This window comes from Schistocerca piceifrons, chromosome 2 (assembly GCF_021461385.2).
Source record: "Schistocerca piceifrons isolate TAMUIC-IGC-003096 chromosome 2, iqSchPice1.1, whole genome shotgun sequence".
In the NCBI taxonomy this organism is placed as follows: domain Eukaryota; kingdom Metazoa; phylum Arthropoda; class Insecta; order Orthoptera; family Acrididae; genus Schistocerca; species Schistocerca piceifrons.
This window is the reverse complement of record NC_060139.1, coordinates 1,010,976,048-1,010,997,046: the sequence shown is the minus strand read 5'-3', so window position 1 is coordinate 1,010,997,046 and position 20,999 is coordinate 1,010,976,048. Positions and strand designations below refer to the sequence as shown.

The following is a 20,999-nucleotide window of genomic DNA, read 5'->3' as shown; positions in this document are numbered from 1 at the left end:
CTTATGAAATTCCTTTTGTAGTACTACACTGTGTGATCAAAAGTATCCGGACACCCCCAGAAACATAGGTTTTTCATATCAGGTGCACTGTGCTACGACGTACTGCCAGGTACGCCATGTCAGCGACCTCAGTAGTCATTAGACGTCGTGAGAGAGAAGAATGGGGCGCTCCAAAAAAACTCACGGACTTCTAACGTGGTCAGGTGATTGGGTGTCACTTGTACCATAAGTCTGTACGCGAGATTTCCACTCTCCTAAACATCCCTAGGTCCACTGTTTCCTATGTGTCAGGAAGTGGAAACGTGAAGGGACACGTATAGCACAAAAGCGTACAGGCCGACCTCGTCTGTTCACTGACAGAGACCGCCAACAGTTGAACAGGGTCGTAATGTCTCCGGACCATCATACAGGAATTCCAAACTGCATCAGTATTCACCGCGAGTACTACCACAGTTAAGCGGGAGGTGAGAAAACTTGGATTTCATGGTCGAGCAGCTGCGCGTAAGCCAAACATCACGCCGGTAAATGCCAAATGAGGCCTCGCTTTTGTGTAAGGAGAGTAAACATTGGACGATTGAACAGTGGAAAAACGTTGTGTGGAGCGACGAATCACGATACACAATGTGGCGATCCGATGGCAGGGTGTGGGTATGGCGAATGCCCGGTGGACGTCATCTGCCAGCGTGTGTAGTGCCAACAGTATAGTTCGGAGGCGGTGGTGTTATGGTGTAGTCGTGTTTTTCATGGAGGGGCCTTGCACCCCTTGTGGTTTTGCGTGACACTATCACAGCACAGGCCTACATTGACGTTTTAAGCACCTTCTTGCTTCCCACTGTTGAAGAGCAATTCGCGGATGGCAATTGCATCTTTCAACACGATCGAGCACCTGTTCATAATGTACGGCATGTGGCGGAGTGGTTACACAACAGTAACATCCCTGTAACGGACTGGCCTGCACAGAGTCCTGACCTGAATCCTATAAAACACCTTTGGGATGTTTTGGAACGCCTCACCGACCGACATCGATACCTCACCTCAGAGCAGCACTCCGTGAAGAATGAGCTGCCATTCCCCAAGAAACCTTCCAGCACCTGATTGAACGTATGCCTGAGAGAGTGGAAGCTTTATCAAGGCTAAGGGTGGGCCAACATCATACTGAATTCTAGCATTACCGGTGGTGGGCGCCGCGAACTTGTAAGTCATTTTCAGCCAGTTGCGTTCGGATACTTTTGATCACATAGTGTATCTAATCACTTTCTCCAGGATGTAGCTGAATAGAATCAAAGTTGTTCTCTTCGTTATTTGCGCGAAGTTTTTCACACCGATTACCTTAAAAATTCTTTTTTTCATCCATTCCCTTTTACTCCAGTGAGTTCAATATTTTTCTTCGCTGTTTTCTGGTCCTTGATGCCTATGGCCACGCCACCTGTCAATTCCAAACAATCTATTATATCGCTGTCTTTCCTTTTCACAGTCCTGAAAACCTCTTCGTCTGAAATATCCTTCTTTCAATTCCTTGGTGCAAATGGTTCAAATAGCTCTGAGCACTATGGGAGTTAACTTCTGAGGTCATCAGTCCCCTAGAACTTAGAACTACTTAAACCTAACTAACCTAAGGACATCACACACGTCCATGCCCGAGGCAGGATTCGAACCTGCGACCGTAGCGGTCACGCGGTTCCAGACTGAAGCGCCTAGAACTGCACGGCCAAACCGGCCGGCTTCAATTCCTTTATCACTTTTTTTTCAGGATGGGATTCTGCACAAACCGACGAGAAACCGTACGTGTGATCGCGGCATTCTTTGTCTCGAAATGACTCTGGGAAATATGTGAATCGTTTATAGTGGATGACAACGGTCGCCAATTAATCTTTCGTAAATTCCAAAAAGTACATTAATAATCGTGGTTTGGGCGCTATCGTGTTGATCATCCCGAGTCTCGGGTTCTCACTGCTATACAGGGTGAGTCAATAACTATTGCCATCTAGAATAACTTCGAAAGTATGATAGCAGCTGAAAAATTTGTGGGACAAATGTTGCATGACGTTGGTTTTTTGTTGCTATGTGGGTTGGTGTCAGAGATATGAAGGACAACTTTTTTTTTTTTTAATGGGATGCTATAGTTTGGTACTTATTTTCTGATAGTGGCTATCGAGACGAATACAACGATGTGTAATAGTAAGGTCAACGAAGGTCAAAAAAGTGGCATGAACGTCCTATTAGAGAACGCGTTCGAAGTGATGACCATCGGTATCAATGCAGTGCTGCAATCTTCTTATCATGGATTGAGTGGTATTCCATATCACTTCGGCACTTACCGAAGCACATGTTCTGACAATTCTGTCTCGTATATCGTGCAAATAGTAAATACCCATCTAAAGTGTCATTGACATGTAAACACCATTCGACTGTTTCGCAGTACAACACTAATAGGAATCAAGCGAATGTGAATGATGTACTCCTTTGAAGAACAAGTCAATGTGCTTCTTATTTACGGAGAATGCCAACGAAATTCAGTGAGAGCTAGAGATTTATGGGCTGAAAGATATCCTCAACGTCCCCACCCCACACGTCGTACATTTAAATATGTGTATAACAAGTTGGGAACAACTGGATCTTTAACGCATCGGAAACATATTCGGCAAAGGAAAGTCACTAGCGAGAAAAAGGGAACTGGCTCGTCACTAGCTGCTGTAGCTCTTCAATAAATGATTTTCAAGGAATTATTTTACTGATAAAGAATTCAATTTATCAATCACTTCTTATATTGATCAAATAACATATTACTGAATATATTTTACATAAACCGTTCAGTGCAGTAATTTTCATGACAACCACCCACATAAGAAGGTAATAAATGTCAGTTATCAAAAAAAGTTACCTCTATTGCTGAAGCGAGGTCGTCACAGTTAGCAGTGGCTTGTTTTTCCGCCCTTTGACAACCGATTACGCATCGCTTGCGTTAATATTCGGTCGTTTACATCAACGCCTGGAAGACTGCACTCCGGTAACGACACAATGATGATAATTGATGTACATTTATCAGAGGAGTGCCCTACCCCATACTTGTACTTACGTTTAAGACGTGCATGGTGAGCAACATGTATAGTTCACTCCTAGGAAAAACGCGTGGTACAGCGCATTGACGAGACTCACATCAACTGCTACGTTGGTAGATGTTCCGCTTCTTTCGGTGCATTTTTACGACACCCTACATTTGTAAAATCTTTTCTGGTACGCCAAAATATTTGGAAATTAATAAAGGTTGGGCACTGTAAACACCTCATAGACGATGCGTTTCACAGAAAATTTGATCCCCCTGAACAGTGCAGTAGTTCCCCAGCAGTTCATTCAAACTCTTTAGAGGGCAACACACAACTGATCAAACGTGCACTGCATCGGTGAAGCACGTTTATGAACAGAGTGGCATAAAAACCCGGAAGGCACACCACTCAGCCCACGACAGACTTAAAAGCTTGTACTGAGATTTTTTTATCAGAACCATGAAATTTTACTGATTTAGCCTTGTTTTGAATATATAAATCGCTGCCAGTTATGAAAGAAGCGATACATTAAGTTACAGAAACCGAGCAAGGTGTCGCAGTGGTTAGCATACTGGAATCGCATTCGGAGGCAGACGGTTCAAGTCCGCTTCTGGCCATCCAGATGTAGGTTTTCCATGATTTCCCTAAATCATTCCAGGCGAATGCCGAGTTAGTTCCTGTGAAATGTTCGAGCTTGTGCTCCGTCCCTATTGACCTCGATGTCGACGGGACTTTAGACACTGTTCTTCTTTCCTTCCTTCCTTAAGCGGCAGAATAAATTCTAAGACCGACTGAAGCTTGAAGCTTGAATCCCGAAACCTTGGATTCACGTAGATGGTGAGTAAGGTTAAGAAAACAAATTGGTCATCGTTCATGATTACCTTGGTACTACGAGTATTTGTACAGGTTAGAACAGATTACCGGTATCTATGTCAAAAGATAAAAAGAAAAGTGTCGATGTATACTGCCGGAAACTGTGTCCCACTGGCTCATTAAATGAGAGGTCTGAGGGTTTTAGGGGTCATCGGCACAATGTTGAGCGCTCAGAATATTTGCGCCAACATCTTTTGTCCCGTTACTTACGAAACTGTGATGATAAAAATTTCTTCCTTCATCACACTAGCAGGCTTCAGCGCTCTTGCCTTTGGAGGCTGTTTCAGTAAGTCATCGAAACTAACAGAACCTTAGTGTGTGCCCTCTCATGAGCAGTGAGATAGGGAAAGATGCGTCTTTCGTTCATTTGGTCGTGGGTCACGGAAGAGGACAGCAATCATCTATGGCCGTACCAAACGAAACATCTTGGCATTGGTCTGAAGTAACTTAGGAAAGCCGTACGAAACGTGAACCTGCGTGACTGGACGGTGGCTTTAACCTGAACACGAGTAATTACGCAGCCAGTTATGAGAGGCCTCCAGTTTATCGTGGACTTCGAATTACTAAATAACTTAGCATTTTTCTCTCTAATAAATAAATGCCAGACGTAAAAGTAGCGGTAAGTGGTACGAGAAGTACTGAAACGAACTTCTTTAAAAAGGCAGTTAAAAAGTATCTGTTAAGTAAAGCATGCTATGTAGTGAAGGATTTTATGTAAATTGAAAGTGAAGGGGGGGGGGGGGGGGAGAAAGGAAAGTAAAGTCCCGATACAACTGATATCGATAGTTCCTCTAGCTGTTGATATCAACTATCAGGACCCTATACGAAATCACCGGCGACGAATGAAAATATGTGCCTCATTGGGACTCGAACCCAGGGTCTCCTGTTTCCTAGGCAGTTGCTTTAACCACTACACAATACGGACACAGTGTTTATCGCAAATGCGCAGACTTTCTCGGCACGGCCCCCGGCCGACTCACTCTCCCACATTCCGACCTATCGCAGTCGCCGTTCATGTCCTCCATGCTTGCAAATTTTAGATTCCCACCGGAGGTCGAACGAAATGTGCATACGTACTGAAGATTGTGGATTCATTGCCCACCGAGGCGAATCCATTATGTGAATGAGTGGTGTCTGTTCTTTCGGACATGTCCGAAAGACAGACACCATGCATCCATCTACAATGACGTTCTACATCTACACAGATACTCCGCAAGCCACTATACAGTAACAGAAGGATTTCTTAGATGACACAGAGTAACGGTTTGGGACGGGTGTCTCTATATTTCACTTTGTAGCCACAACTATTCACTCCAAACCAATGCCGTTTATGCATGAGAGTAGCCTTAAGCCTCCCATTGTGCGCTATGGTGTTTTGGTCGCAGCGGGTGGAAGTGGGTGGTTGTGAGTGGAAACAAATTGTAATGCTAATTTAATTAAGACTCGGCGGTGCCAATACAAATTGCGTGGTATAATCTCTGCCTTACGTGTCTCAGTATTATTTGTAATAATCGCAGGAAAAAAATAACAAAGGACAAACTGCTCGGGAAAATTGTGATCCAGAATGACAGAGAGAGGGGGCGGGATGAGATGGTGAGACACGGGAGGAGGAGAAGATGGCCAGATAAAGGGGGAGGAGGTGATGTACAGAGAGAGGGGAAGAGAGAGGGGGCAGTAGGAGATGGAGATCGCAGAGGAGAGAGAGAGAGGGGAAGGAGGAGGTGATGGACAGCGAGGTGGGGGGGGGGGGGGGAAGAGGAGTAGATGGACAAAGAACGGAGGATTCGGAGATGGACAGAGACAGGGGAGAGAAGGAGATTAGGTCGTATATCCAATTCGCATACATGGCAGAAATGTGTGACTTCTCTTTTTTTCATTTAAGCAGACTGAACCACACCAAAGGGTGGCTGGGCGCAGCTAATAATTAAATAATAACAGAAAGAATAATAAAATATCTATCTTTTACATAACACGTTCGCGTTAAGTTTTCTTCCTTTTATTCTTCTCTGGAGCACCTTACTCCGAGAGCTGTGCGATGTATAATACTAACACCTTATCCTCTTTCTGAGTTCAACATCTCAATCATTATGGAGGATTGCTGACTCGGTTTTTCAGGCTAGCAAATGAGAAGTAGCGGCACAAAAAATGTAGAAAAAACATCGTCGCCATGGTCCTGATATCAGCTGATAGATCTGTAGTGTTAAATTAAACTCACCGACAAAACATGTGTCATCCCAATGCGCAAGCACAGATGAATCGTTAAGCCTTTACAGTTGGCGCAGCGATCGTGTCATGCTCAACCGCGTACGCACTACCTCTCCATGAGTATAAGGCAGTAGCGACCAGTGAGACATTCATGTTTTAACCGACATCGCACGTAAACGTAAATAAATGTTAGGATGTTGCAGAGTGGCACAAAGGGGCAATCATGTTTGGGCATGCCCGGCGTCATCTGGTGTTTCGCGGCGGACTGTCGAACGTGTCTACAAGCAGTGTACAACACACGTGGCCACGAAACACGAGGTTAAAACTGTGGTCGGGAAAAGATTCTGACTGAAAGAGACCAGAGATGCGTTTCGCGGCTTGTGAATCAAAATCGTCTCCAAACCCTTCAGGCATTGGTGCACGCAGTGAATGGAGGTTCAAATGGCTCTGAGCACTATGGGACTTAACTACTGTGGTCATCAGTCCCCTAGAACTTAGAACTACTTAAACCTAACTAACCTAAGGACATCATACACATCCATGCCCGAGGCAGGATTCGAACCTGCGACCGTAGCGGTCGCGCGGTTCCAGACTGTAGCGCCTAGAACCGCTCGGCCACCCCGGCCGGCTTGAATGGAGGTCCATTCCTATCTGTTAGCGCGAGAACTTTACGACGGGAATTGCAAGGAGTGAACATTTGGGGTCGATCACCTCGCAAGAGGCTATTGCTCACACACGCACATGCAGACGATAACTGCAAAGTTCATCGGATTAAGAATATGTGACTGATTTTCTATACACTCCCACCACATGATCTCGACTAGCCTGCATAATCACCTGACTTGAACACCATAGAAAATCTGTGGGACATCAGCATGTAAAACGCCGACATCGGCATCTCCGCAATTTCGTGGAATTACTACAAGTCCACAGCGAGTGGCTTAAGTTGGGTGCAACGTACCTACGCAATCTTGTGGGCTCACTTTCTAACCCAATATAAACGCTTATCAACTCCAAGTGCGGAATTACACGACATTAAATGATACTTGTCATGATTTGTCTAGGCGTGATTAATTTTTTCTGAAGTAATATGTGTGTTGCATGTGTAATGCTTGCTGTGATTGGTAGTGAGAAACGAATGAACATTGTTGCACTAGCCTTTTATAGAGAAAACAGTATTGTACAGTAGGACGGTGGGAATAAACCAAATGAGATAACACCATTTTAAATGGACTGGCCTTGTATTCGGGAGGGTGGGGCTCCAATCTTCATTCGGCTGTCACGATTTAGATTTTCCGTGGTTTCCCTATATTACTTCAAGCAAATGCAGCGATGGTTCTTACTTTAAAGCTGCGGCCAACTTCCTGTCACATTCTTGTCAGACTAGACCTATAAGTATGTAAATGGCTGTAATACGAGTTACTCCATTTTTGTTCTTCTGATATGTTAATACCACAACATGTCTAGCATCCTTGTACAAGTGGTCTGCAACTACAACTAACACCAAGCATGATGTGGGGTACTACTGCTACCACTACTACTGCCTTGTGGTGTTTACAGAGTAAATTAATTCAAAGCGTGGATCGAGTCAGAGAAACAGGCGGACAATAGGTGCAAATTTTAAACGATAACGACTGTATGCGGCGACTAATGACGTTTACCAATGCAGGACAGTTCGAAAATTTACGATATTATTATGTAATCTGTGGCGACATCTGAAAATGAAACGAGGAGAAGATAAATAAAACAGTAAATGTATGAAGAAGCGGATTCGGGAAGTGTGCCCCCTGTGGATTCTAGATTTCAACAAAACCACACTGCCGCCTTTCGGTAGATGCATTCCAAGGATTCGAGGTTAGCCACCAGATGTGGAGTCGCGGTGGCTCGGTGTGTTGCCGTGGTGTGCGGGCGAGAGATTCCTCTCCAGGGGAAAGGGAGCGTAACCCCAATTTGCAGAGATAAGGGCTGAGTGGGTAACCGGCTGTAACCGGTTCGCCTGCCCTCAGCTCGTTTATCTCTGGCTGCCGCTGTCTCTGCAGCGGAGAGAGGTAATCGCTGGTGATGTTAATGCGCCGTGCGCCACGCACGCCGCCTGCCTTGCAAGGTTATTGACGGAACTGGTTTCCAGAGGAAACGCATGGCCATAGGAAGACCTTTTCCTTTCTGTAACAAGGAACACATCACAGCCTCTCAGTACGGGACATGGTACACACGACTCTCATTTCAGTGCCCCCTTAAACAAGTTTTAAGAAAGTCATACGTCCGTAAGCTGACAGTCATACCAAAGGGTTGGTGAGAGAGGCCCAAAAGGTATGGAGGGGCACAAAAACTAACCGAAAAAAAAGAAAGAAACACTTTTTAACAACTAACCGGAAGAGGTACGTGAGTATTCCTGTTTCTGTCTTTGAGAAGCAGTATTTTCCTCAGTCGGCGAGTGGATGCTGAAGCAAATATGCTACTTGGCCGAAAACTTCCGATTTTTGCCGTTTTCCATCCACTGAAGAGTAGAAAAAGAAACAACAGTGGAGGAAGCAACCAAACAACGGTGGAGGGGATATGTAGTAAACTTGCCGTTCCAGCAAGTACTCCTGCTGCTCTAAAGTTTCTGTCGGAACAGTCTGCTGTGTAAATAAAATAGAATTCAAGACTGTGCCTTTCATGGCTTATTAATAATATTGTTACGTGAGTTGTTAGTCATGGTGCTTAAATGCAGCTGTACTGTTTTCGTCTAAACTGGATCCTCACGTAAACAAACATATGCTGTTCGTTGCTCATTGGATACATTGCTGAAATATCTGGTGTATTCAGTTCACAGAAAGTGGGCCTAAACTTATGTAATACCATTACAGTGTTGTTCTAGCATGAATGAAACTTTGACAGACGTTCAAACAGCGAAAGTTGTGAGCTTCTCTGGTAATCACTGTCAAAAAGTGTAGTCCATGTATCAAATCTCACAGGACAGGCAGTTTTTTCTGATCTTGATAGTAATGACTGCACGAGTTTGTATGTATTCCTGGCCGGAATGCTTGAAATGAAATGCAGGCACCATATCAATGCTGTTAAGATACGCGTAATTGAGAACATGGAGATCCAGCAAGAATACATGTACACTAGACAGTTCTTCATCGCAAACTGACAGTGTCGAAGATGATCTCCTCAAAGGCTCTCAACCAGTGACCAAAGAGTCTTATTATCTCTCACTTGCGTTATCGACGCTACGACTCCACGGATTCCCGCCTCCCCCCCCCCCCCCCCCCTGCCCACCATGCACTTGGGGAGTAGATACCGCTGTTGAAGTCAGCTTCGCACAGGTGCACATGATCAATTGTGCCGTGGCTGACCGCTATGCAGGGCACGGGTGGACAATTTCTCGGCGAGAGAGAAGAAAAATTATGGGATGTTGTGATCCTTGTGCTGCCTTGAGCCTTCGATGCCAATGTTTCACTAAACTACAGGGTTATTACAAATGATTGAAGCGATTTCACAGCTCTACAATAACTTTATTATTTGAGATATTTTCACAATGCTTTGCACACACATACAAAAACTCAAAAAGTTTTTTTAGGCATTCACAAATGTTCAATATGTGCCCCTTTAGTGATTCGGCAGATATCAAGCCGATAATCAAGCTCCTCCCACACTCGGCACAGCATGTCCCCATCAATGAGTTCGAAAGCATCGTTGATGCGAGCTTCCAGTTCTGGCACGTTTCTTGGTAGAGGAATCTTTCACATAACCCCACAGAAAGAAATCGCATCGGTTAAGTCTGGAGAGCGTGGAGGCCATGACATGAATTGCTGATCGTGATCTCCACCACGACAGATCCATCGGTTTTCCAATCTCCTGTTTAAGAAATGCCGAACATCATGATGAAAGTGCGGTGGAGCACCATCCTGTTGAAAGATGAAGTCGGCGCTGTCGGTCTCCAGTTGTGGCATGAGCCAATTTTCCAGCATGTCCAGATACACGTGTGCTGTAACGTTTTCTTTGCAGAAGAAAAAGGGGCCGTAAACTTTAAACCGTGAGATTGCACAAAACACGTTAACTTTTGGTGAATTGCGAATTTGCTGCACAAATGCGTGAGGATTCTCTACCGCCCAGATTCGCACATTGTGTCTGTTCACTTCACCATTAAGAAAAAATGTTGCTTCATCACTGAAAACAAGTTTCGCACTGAACGCATCCCCTTCCGTGAGCTGTTGCAACCGCGCCGAAAATTCAAAGCGTTTGACTTTGTCATCGGGTGTCAGGGCTTGTAGCAATTGTAAACGGTGAGGCTTCTGCTTTAGCCTTTTCCGTAAGATTTTCCAAACCGTCGGCTGTGGTACGTTTAGCTCCCTGCTTGCTTTATTCGTCGACTTCCGCGGGCTACGCGTGAAACTTGTCCGCACGCGTTCAACCGTTTCTTCGCTCACTGCAGGCCGACCCGTTGATTTCCCCTTACAGAGGCATCCAGAAGCTTTAAACTGCGCATACCATAGCCGAATGGAGTTAGCAGTTGGTGGATCTTTGTTGAACTTCGTCCTGAAGTGTCTTTGCACTGTTATGACTGACTGATGTGAGTGCATTTCAAGCACGACATACGCTTTCTCGGCTCCTGTCACCATTTTGTCTCACTGCGCTCTCGAGCGCTCTGGCGGCAGAAACCTGAAGTGCGGCTTCAGCCGAACAAAACTTTATGAGTTTTTCTACGTATCTGTAGTGTGTCGTGACCATATGTCAATGAATGGAGCTACAGTGAATTTATGAAATCGCTTCAATCATTTGTAATATCCCTGAATTACTTTTTGGATGACAGGCTGTGATGCAGTAATGCTGGACACAATAAAGATTACAGAGTTTGGAAAATAATGTAGATTCAAACTGGCGAACTTGTTCAGTCATGATGCAGCCAGGGCAACTAAAACATGAGATCCACAAGTGGACAAGTACTCTTGCTGTCGTTTCTGCCATGATGTCTGGCAAGGATGTGGCTTTGACCCAATGGGTAAGGTAGTCCGTGGTGGAAAGAATGTATTGGAAACCTTTTGACTCTGGGAAGGGTCTGATCATTTTGGAAACGACCTTTAGGTATTTCATATCACCTGTGCTTCAGTTGTGTGTGCCATCCGATTGCAGTGTTGGAAGCTGTGAAAGTTTGAATCCACAATTTACAGTCTCATTTCACATGTGGCCAGAGAAACAGTCTGCAACTAGTTTAGTCATAGGGCATGTTTCCAAATGTGACAGTTCATGCAAGCTGTGAAAAATAGGTTTCTGCATATTGAGTGGGACGAGAGGCCAGAGATGATTTTGTGACACATTACACCAGACTTGCACAGAGGAACCAGGAATGGCCCACCATTCAAGTTTGAAACCAGCCGTAATATCTTGTAAGGGATTACATATTCTGTGTATCCTGCTGTTACACTTAGTCCTTTGAACTTACCTCTCATATTCGAGGCACCACCATAGCACTGTCCTCTTATGTTATCCATAGACAATACAGTATGAGATCATTGTAGTTCACGTCAACAGATAGTGCATTTACTCAAGAAAGTTAGTCAGCCATGACGCTATGCACAACGCTGAGGTGCTGGACATCAATCGTAAATTGTGTGATGCAGTCAAAGTGTCAGAGACGAGGGGCACAACAGTCTTTTGGTGAATTACATATGGACTCTACCAGTGGCTGGCAGTCAGAATAAATAGTAAGTGGTCTTCCCTCAGCATTCTCTGTCATAAGCTAACGACTTACAGTGCTTCTGAGCACGGCAGTGTTACTCATATCAGAAATGACTGACATAGGAGCTGTTGTCAGTGGATGAGCTAATATCATAGCATGTGATAAACTGAGCATAATTTGATCAAATGCTTGTTACATTTGCAGGGTTTTGCCGCATGGACATATGCCAGTGCATATATCAGTGGGGTCTGAGTGGCCACTGCATGAAATAATCATATCTGCAAAACTTATTCGCGACGAGAAATGGCATAATTTGTTATCACAAATTATCTAGGCTGTGGATGCTGACGGATGAGTTCCATGCGATGAGTCGTGGGTCGAATCCCGTTACAACTAATGGAGTAGCTGAGAAATATTATTTAGAATTTACTATGTTGGCATTTTTCGTTGCTTATCACTATACCGAAGTATTTCAGTGTCTCGAAAATGGGTGTGGTGTGTTCATAAAGAAAATTTAGAAAAACCAAAATATCGCCCAGGTATGCATGACAGAAGGGAAACTTGAAGAGGATATCGTCAATTGAGCATTGCCGTGTTTGGACTGCATTTTTCAAGCCATGAGGCATGAACAAAAGTTCTTAGAGCAGAAGTACTGTTATTATCGCTGTTTTGGATTTGTTCTTAGTAACCAAAGGAATTTGTAGGTAAGCTTTTTTACCGTGTATTACAGTGAACATAGAAACACTTGCTAAGGTGTGAGTAAAGACTTGGATGCTCAGTATTTTGTAGCTATCAGGGATTGTGCAAGCATTGGCAGCCCGATAATCACCACATAATGTTTACAGTCCATGTTTCTTAGGCACTAGATTAATGGGCATAGCCCAGGTGCTGTCAGACTGTCTGACAATGCCTACTTGAGGCAGTTCATCGACAGCAGTTCTGGCTGCTTGTAGCCATCTGCTACCAGTCTGCTTGATTTGTGGTGCTGGCGCCATCTGAGGTGTTGCAGATAAGAATGCATTTCATTTAGCTCACTTTTTAACAAAAGAATTGTGGCGTGCAATTCGCGATTCTTCCTGTATAGTCTGAGTTTCTCTTTTCTCACTTCTTCATGACTTGTCGTGGCCTTCTGTATCTTCGATTCTGACAGTCGCTGAGTAGCTGTAGCCAGATGTCATATGTAGATCAAGCAGCGGATGCTCAAAGACCAGTGTCCTCAGAAGATGACTGTCCATAAGGTGGCGGACTACCGGTGATGCCAAGCAACGACGCCGACTTATAAAAAAATATTTGGGGGGAGGGGGTGGGGGGAGAGGCATACTGAGGGTCTTGCTCCGGGAAATTTTCTAAATTTTAGATGAAAAATAGTGAGTTTTAAAGTTTTTATAAGCATTTTAGAGCCATACGATCAACATTAGAACCCCGAAAACTGGATTCTCGATAACTCGACACTTCGGGAAACTCGACAAGCCTGACACATTTTTTGGCTTTGAAAAAAGAAACAAAACACGCACAGCACTTTCGTAAAAAGCTAATTTAGTTTACAATAATAATCACGCTTATACACTATTACAGAGTAGTGAATATATAGCTCTGAAAAGACTGAAATTATATTTAAATAAATCCTAAACTATCATTAAAAGAATAAAACAAAAATTTTGCTGTCGCACAGTAATAGGACTTTGATTAATAAGTGAAATAGCTAATTTAAGCTTACTTTGAATAAGGCTCAGGGTTCACTAAATAAAAACATCATCTCAAAGTTAATGATTTAATACAGTTAATACAGTATGCCTAATACTTTCAATCAAAAAGTATGCAAATAGCGGCTTTTAATTGGGACTTACACCCTAACGTGCTTTTGGTTGTACATCCAAAACCAACTTTTTTAGTCCTTTGAACTTACCTCTCATATTCGAGGCACCATCATAGCACTGTCCTCTTATGTTATCCATTGACAAATCAAGAGTAAAAACGTCTTTTAAAATACTACACAGAGTTCGTGATTCAGTGTTTGTGGACTCATATTACCCAACAAAGTCTTCGTTGATGATTAAGGAATCGTCAACAGTACGAATACAAAAGACACTTGTTCGTGAATCAAAGACACTTGTTTCGTCAACCATAATAGAAAAAAGCTGTCTTCTTGATTGAAGCCAATTCCTTTCTCTACACAGACTTTCCTAGTCGATCAATGATCACGTTTTGAATATCGTGGGATGTCCACTTATACCCCGAACGCCCAAACCAATGCCGGCCGATGTGGCCGAGCGGTTCTAGGCGCTTCAGTCTGGAATCGCGCAACCGCTACCGTCGCAGGTTCGAATCCTGTCTCGGGCATGGATGTGTGTGATGTCCTTAGGTTAGTTAGGTTTAAGTAGTTCTAATTTCTAGGGGACTGATGGCATCAGATATTAAGTCCCATAATGTCCAGAGCCATTTGAACCATTTTTGAACCCTAACCAATCTTTAAACTCAGAGTTCCAACAATTGAAAAAAAATTGTGTTTACATCTTCGTGCCCTCTAATTGCTAGTCCTTGTCGGCATATAAATTGCACACCTCAAGAGCTAAACGGACTTTCTTCATATCGCTATCAAACTGTTCATTTAATTGGGAGGCCACACTTCAGTTAGTGATAGAAATTAGTTTCGGAACACCTTCCTTATGGTTAAACGTATTTTCATGAAGACGGAATTGTTCCAAAGTTTTTTTCCAGTTAGAAAGGCCTATAGAAGTAAATGCATCTTCTTTTGGATTTGATGCTTGTACAAACCAATCAAAACAGAAAAATATCACTATAGCATGAAATTTACTTTAATGATTTCAAATATTGAGCTTTCATTTGTCTCAAGTAGTTTACTCTCTCATGACTTTTTGGTCCGGTGTTCCCCTCACTGTCTAGTGCTAACCACTTATTTTTTTCATCTTTCATTCACAGCTCAAGTCAGCATGAAAGTACCATGTTAATATAGCTAAGTCAGTCATCACAACAGAACTGGTATCTTAGTCATTGTCATGAAAAACTTTGTTTTTTACTCAATATTCTATGTGGTTGGAGCAACCTCATGATGACAGGGTTGCATACTGCATTTAGGCACGTTATTTGTTATTTTAATTAATACAGCTTCTTGTATAAGATATACCTAGTTCCAGAAGCCACTTGTCCATCTGATGATGGTTTTATTTAATTTGATTTTCTAGACCGTCTTCAGTTACAGCTGATTATTTGGGTTACATGTACATCTCTCGTGTTCCTCTGACACAGTAATGTCCACAGCTGTATGGCATTTTTATGTACTGGGTTGTTTACATACTACAAGAGGAGCAAGATATTTTTGTTCCATTAATATTATAGCAATTTTAAAAAATTGTGTTTGCTTACAGTATTGTATATAGCTACCAATCAGTGCCATGAAGTTACATAACTAATACATAAACAAATAAGTAAAAAAGGATGTTGTCAGTGAGTAGTACTCTGTTGCAATATACACACTATGCGATCAAAAGTATCTGGTCACCTCCAAAAACATACGTTTTTCATATTAGGTGCATTGTGCTGCCACCTTCTGCCAGGAAAGCCATATTAGGAACCTCAATAGTCACTAAACATCGTGAGAGAGCAGAATGGGGCGCTCCACGGAACTCATGGACTTCGAATGTGGTCAGGTGATTGGGTGTCACTTCTGTCATGCATCTGTACACAAGATTTCCACACTCCTAAACATCCCTAGGTCCACTGTTTCAGATGTGATAGTGAAATGGAAACGTGAAGGGACATGTGCAGCACAAAAGCATACAGACCAGCCTCATCTGTTGACTGACAGAGACTGCCGACAGTTGAAGAGAGTCGTAATGTGTAATAAACAGACATCTATCCAGACCATCACACAGGAATTCCAAACTGCATCAGTATCCACTGCAAGTACTATGACAGTTAGGTGGGAGGTGAGAAAACTTTGATTTCATGGTCAAGCGGCTGCTCATAAGCCACCCATCACTCCAGTAAACGCCAAACAATGTCTCACTTGGGGTAAGGAGTGTAAACATTTGACAATTGAACAGTGGAAAAATGTTGTATAGAGTGACAAATCATGGTATACTATGTGGTGATCCAATGTATAGGTATGATGAATGCCTGGTGAACATCATCTGCCACTGTGTGCAGTGCCAACAGTAAACTTCGGAGGCGGTGGTGTTATGGGGTGGTCATGTTTTTCATGGAGGGGGCTTGCACCCCTTGTTGTTTTGCATGGCACTATCACAGCACAGACCTACATTGATGTTTTAAGCACCTTCTTGCTTGCCACTGTTGAAGAGAAATTCGGGGATGACGATTGCATCTTTCAACATGATCGAGTACCTGTTCATAATGCACAGCCAGTGGTGGAGTGGTTACATGACAGTAACATCCTTGTAACGGACTGGCCTGCACAGAGTCCTGACCTGAATTCTATAGAACACCTTTGGGATGGTTTGGAATGCCGACTTCGTGTCAGACCTCGCTGACTGACATTGATACCTCTCCTCCGTGCAGCACTCCGTGAAGAATGGGCTGCCTTTCCCCAAGAAATCTTTCAACACCTGATTGAACATATGCCTGCAGGAGTGGAAGCTGTTGTCAAGGCTAAGGGTGGGCCAACACCATATTGAATTCCAGCATTACCGATGGGATGCACCATGAACTTGTAAGACATTTTCAGCCAGGTTTCCGGACATTTTTGATCAAATAGTGTACTCTTACTGTCAGATGGTACAACTCCCAGAATAGCCAATAGAAACACACATTAAAAAACAGAACACATCATGGTCTTAAAAGAGGAAAATTGTTGAGAGAAATACGAAATACAGGTTACTCAAAACCCTTGTTAGAAGTGCCTTCATGAGCTGTAGCTCATTTCTCCCCTACCCCCTCTGCTCTATCCTACCACCCAACATGTCCTTTCCCTGTATGTTATCACCATTTCCAGACTTTTTCCTCCGGTTTTTTTTTTTTTTTTTTTTTTTTTTTTTTTTTTTGCTGAAGAAGCAACCTTTCGTTCCAGAAATCAGGAGTTCTTTTTACTTTATTTCTTATCTGTTAGGAGATGTAACTCCTGAAGATAATAACTATTCAGTTCATCTGTCTCTTTGTTAATCTGACATATTTCTGAAAGGAATTTTCAAGTGCACACAGAAAACCTTCTGCAGCACAAAAGCAGACTCCAAATAATTGTCATTCAAATGGAGCTACCATCTAATGTTAGTAGTTGAGAAAACTCTATATAAGAGCTATAGTCTAACACATATTATTACCCATTTAAGCATAACTTGAGTTAAGTCTTTTCCCACTCCTGTGGTATAAATTTATATTGTGAAGGATTAAAATGTCAGTTTTTGGAGCTACCAAGTGTGCTCCACATATTTTTTTATTTTGGTTTGTAATGATAACATTTTCCAGAGATATTTAAATAAGAACTTTAATATGCTTGTGTATGTCATCACCATATTACAATCATTTCTTCTGTACATTTCAGAAGGAGGGTCTTGGTGCTCTGCCAAATAAGGATCTACAAAAAAAGGACACCACACAATTTTTTTGAAAATGCTACTTATTGGTAAAACAACTGGAATTTTGTTTGTGGCACACTTGTTATTGGCTGCGCCACATGAAGATATGAAATACACACAGGCTCCACGTAAGTCGACAGACACTGTGAGAAGTATTTCTTCTGTTTCTCATGGTGTATTTGTTAATCAAACAGTTGACAGGTGTGCTGCCAGTCCACAGTTTCCAACAGTCCCAATATTTTGGCAATCAGACATATCACCATCATCAGGTGCACTGACAAACTGAGCTTCTGAGGGTGCATGGCCGACTTACATCCCCTCCCACTGCAAGCCATTCCTTCTGTGATCCATGCCTGAGGGTAAGTGTTACCAGTCACATTGGCATTTTTGGTGGCTTCAACATAGTTTCTCTGCCCACACCAGTCACCAGATCATTGTGTTTCCTGAGCGTCTTCTTAATTAGACCCAGTGCTGGTTCCCAAGCCTTGCTGAGATTATAGCCACACTACCAATTGATAAGATTGTCCCTGGTGCAAATTTTGTTGGCTTCTCTAATGATGCGGCCCCTGTATTTGGAAGTCTGTGCTAAAATCCTGGTACATGCTACAGGGCCCATCTCGGATGCAGAGTGTCTGCCACAGGAACTTGAGCACCTCAGAACTGTGTTTCAAAAAAATGGATATTAGAATGATAATTTAAACACACTCTTGCTCCACCACCACAGTACAGCCCGTGGAGACAGAAGAAAATATGGAGGAAAAGGTAGCAACCGCATTTATACTATACACCAGCATGCTATTGGAAAAAGTTGGATGCGTACTGAAAATGCACCATGTAAGAACCATTATTTGCCCACCAAATAAAAGACAGGCATTATTTGGGGGTGTCAAAGATTACCTTGGTTTGTTGAAGGCTGGGGTATGTCAGACTCAGTGCCAATATGGCAAGACATATATTGGACAAACAGTGTGCACCATCAGTGGTCGATGCTGAGAAGACCAGTGGCACACTTGAATAATGTACCCCAATAAGTCGGCAGTCACAGAGCACTGTTTGTTAGAGAATTACTCTATGGAATATGGACATACCAGGATTTTTGTGCAGACCTCCAATGGGACAGAGTCATTAAAGAAGCCACTGTAATTCACACAGGGATAATCTTATCAATCAGGACTGCAGCTATAATCTCAGCAAGGCTTGAGAATCAGCATTGGGCCCTAATTAAGAAGATGAGCAGTAAACTCAGTGATCTGGCAAGCAAGGTAGACGGAGAAACTACATCAAAACTGATGCTGCTGCAAGTCTCTCCACAAGCTCAACTGCTGATGCATGCCCTCAGGTGCGGACCATGGAGTGAATGGCTTGTAGTGGGAGGGTATATAAGTACACATCCTCAGGAGCTTGGTTCATCAGTGCATCTGATATGGGCGACATGTTGATTGCTGAAATATTGGGCCCATTGACACTTGTACCAACAGTACACTCGTGGACTGTTTGATCACTGTAAAAAGTAATTTTTAAATGAGTACTGATTAAGGCATATAAATTAATTAAAAGTTTGAACTTAATTCCTTTTTTTTGCAACAGCCAGATTACGAAGAAGTGGTGGCTATCCTAAATTTCCCTTTACAAGCCCTGTGCCAGTCATCAGTTGTGGAACAAGAGAGGTTGAGCACCATCCACACAGGAATGGAGCCCCTTATCCTAAGATTGTTGGTGGCACCGAGACCTCTTATGGAGCATACCCCTGGCAGGTGAGTTAATAACAAAGTACTAATAATGGTGCAATTATGAGACCAGTGAACTAATACTTCTCATAGGAAACTTATGTATGGGGTGGGCAAAAAGTCATTATCAATTGTAGCCTGATTGTGATAATTATAGATACAAAAACCAGAGTGTACTGCTATTAAATCAAATATCTCTGACATCATTCTTTACTAATTCTGACTTGTTGTGAAGATGTTTTTTAATGAAGAGAGGGGCTTTGCTCTAAAAATGTCATACGAAGGTGATTATAATGTAATAATAACTGAGAGGACTAATAATTACAGCACCATTTCACCTACAAACAATGCTGTCTACAATTTATGGAAATGTTTATAGAAACATGGATCTGCAGCAGGTTGTCAGAGATCAGGCACCGGTTGCCGCAGATCAGGTAGGCCATGATTAAGTGAAGAAACTAAGCTTAAAGTTTTACAAGACGTTATCTAGTGTCCTAAAGTGCCTCCTAGCAGATTATTTCTCAGACAGGATGTTTCTAGAACTTCTGTGCAAAGAATTTTACATAAAGCCAAATTTGAACATTGCATAACTCATCTCATACATGGGCTATTGGGAGACAGTCATGACCATAGGCTTCAGTTTTGCAAGACAATATCAAATTGATTAAGAGATGTGATAATGAGTTGTATCAACAAAGATGGAAAACAATTCAAGAAGGAATGTTATAAATAGCCCTATAACTTCTATAAAGTGTTCAGTTATTTCAAAATTCTGATCATTTTATTTCATATTTAGTTAGGTTATGATGGTTTAGTGACTTTTGACCCACTTTCATCTACATCCACACCTGTATCTATGCTTCAAAGTCCTCTGTGAGATGCATGACTGAGGGTATGTCTCATTGTATCAGTTATTAGGGTTTCTTCCCATTCCATTCTTGTATGGAGCAGTGAAAGTATGACTATTTAAATGCCCCTGTGCATGCTGTAATTAGTCTAATCTCGTCCTCACAATCCCTATATTGGCGATATGTAGAGGGTCATAGTATATTCCTAGAATCATCATTTAAAGCTGGTTCTTGAAACTTTGTAAGTGGGTTTTCCCTGTATAGTTTACGTCTGTTTTCAAGAGTCTGTCAGTTCAGTTTTATTAGCATCTCTGTGACATTCTCACATGGGTCAAACAAACCTGTGACCATTCATGCTCCCCTTCTCTGCATGTGTTTAGTGTTCCCTGGCAGTCCTCTCTTGCATGGGTCCCACACACTGAGCAATATTCTACGGGGGGGTCACGTGAGTGATTGCCCTTCTGCAGTATTCTTCCGATAAATGAAAGTGTACCATCTGCTTTACCCATGAATGAGGCTGTGTGATCATTACATGTCATATCCCAACAAAGCGGTACAGCCAGGTATTTGTATGAGTTGCTGATTCCAACTGTGACTCGTTGATAGTGTAATCTTAGGATACTACGTTTTCTCACTTTGTGATGTGTACCATTTTACATTTATGAATATTTAAAGCAATTTGCCAGTATTTACACTACTTTTAAATCTTATCAAGAACTGACTGAATATTTATGCAGCTTCTTTCAGACCACACTTCATTATAGATAACTGTATCATCCACAAAAAGTCTGTGGTTACCATTAATATTGTCTGCAAGTTCATCAATATACAACATGAAGGGTACCAATACATTTTCTTGGGACACACCAAAAGTTACTTCTACATCTGATGATGACTCTTCAACAAAGATAACATGCTGCATCCTCCATACCAAAAAATCATCAATCCTACCCCATATGATTGTTCTTTGGATAATAAGCATAGATGTGATACTGACCCAAATTCTTTTTGGAGATGAAGAAATACTGCCTGTAGCTGACTGCCTTGGTATAAAGCTTTCAGTATGTCTTGTGAGAAAACTGTGAGCT

The 20,999-nt window shown here is 42.5% G+C and overlaps 1 protein-coding gene across 1 annotated transcript in view; it reads left to right on the top strand.

Annotated features, from left to right (window-relative positions):
- The window catches only part of LOC124777686 (mast cell tryptase-like), a 126,501-nt gene that overhangs the window by 77,967 nt on the left and 27,535 nt on the right, over positions 1 to 20,999 (top strand). The window contains exons 2-3 of the mRNA XM_047253162.1: positions 17,303 to 17,464; positions 18,924 to 19,090. Coding sequence (XP_047109118.1) covers positions 17,371 to 17,464; positions 18,924 to 19,090 — 261 coding nt within the window. The 5' untranslated portion in view covers positions 17,303 to 17,370. The remainder of the gene's footprint in view (positions 1 to 17,302; positions 17,465 to 18,923; positions 19,091 to 20,999) is intronic.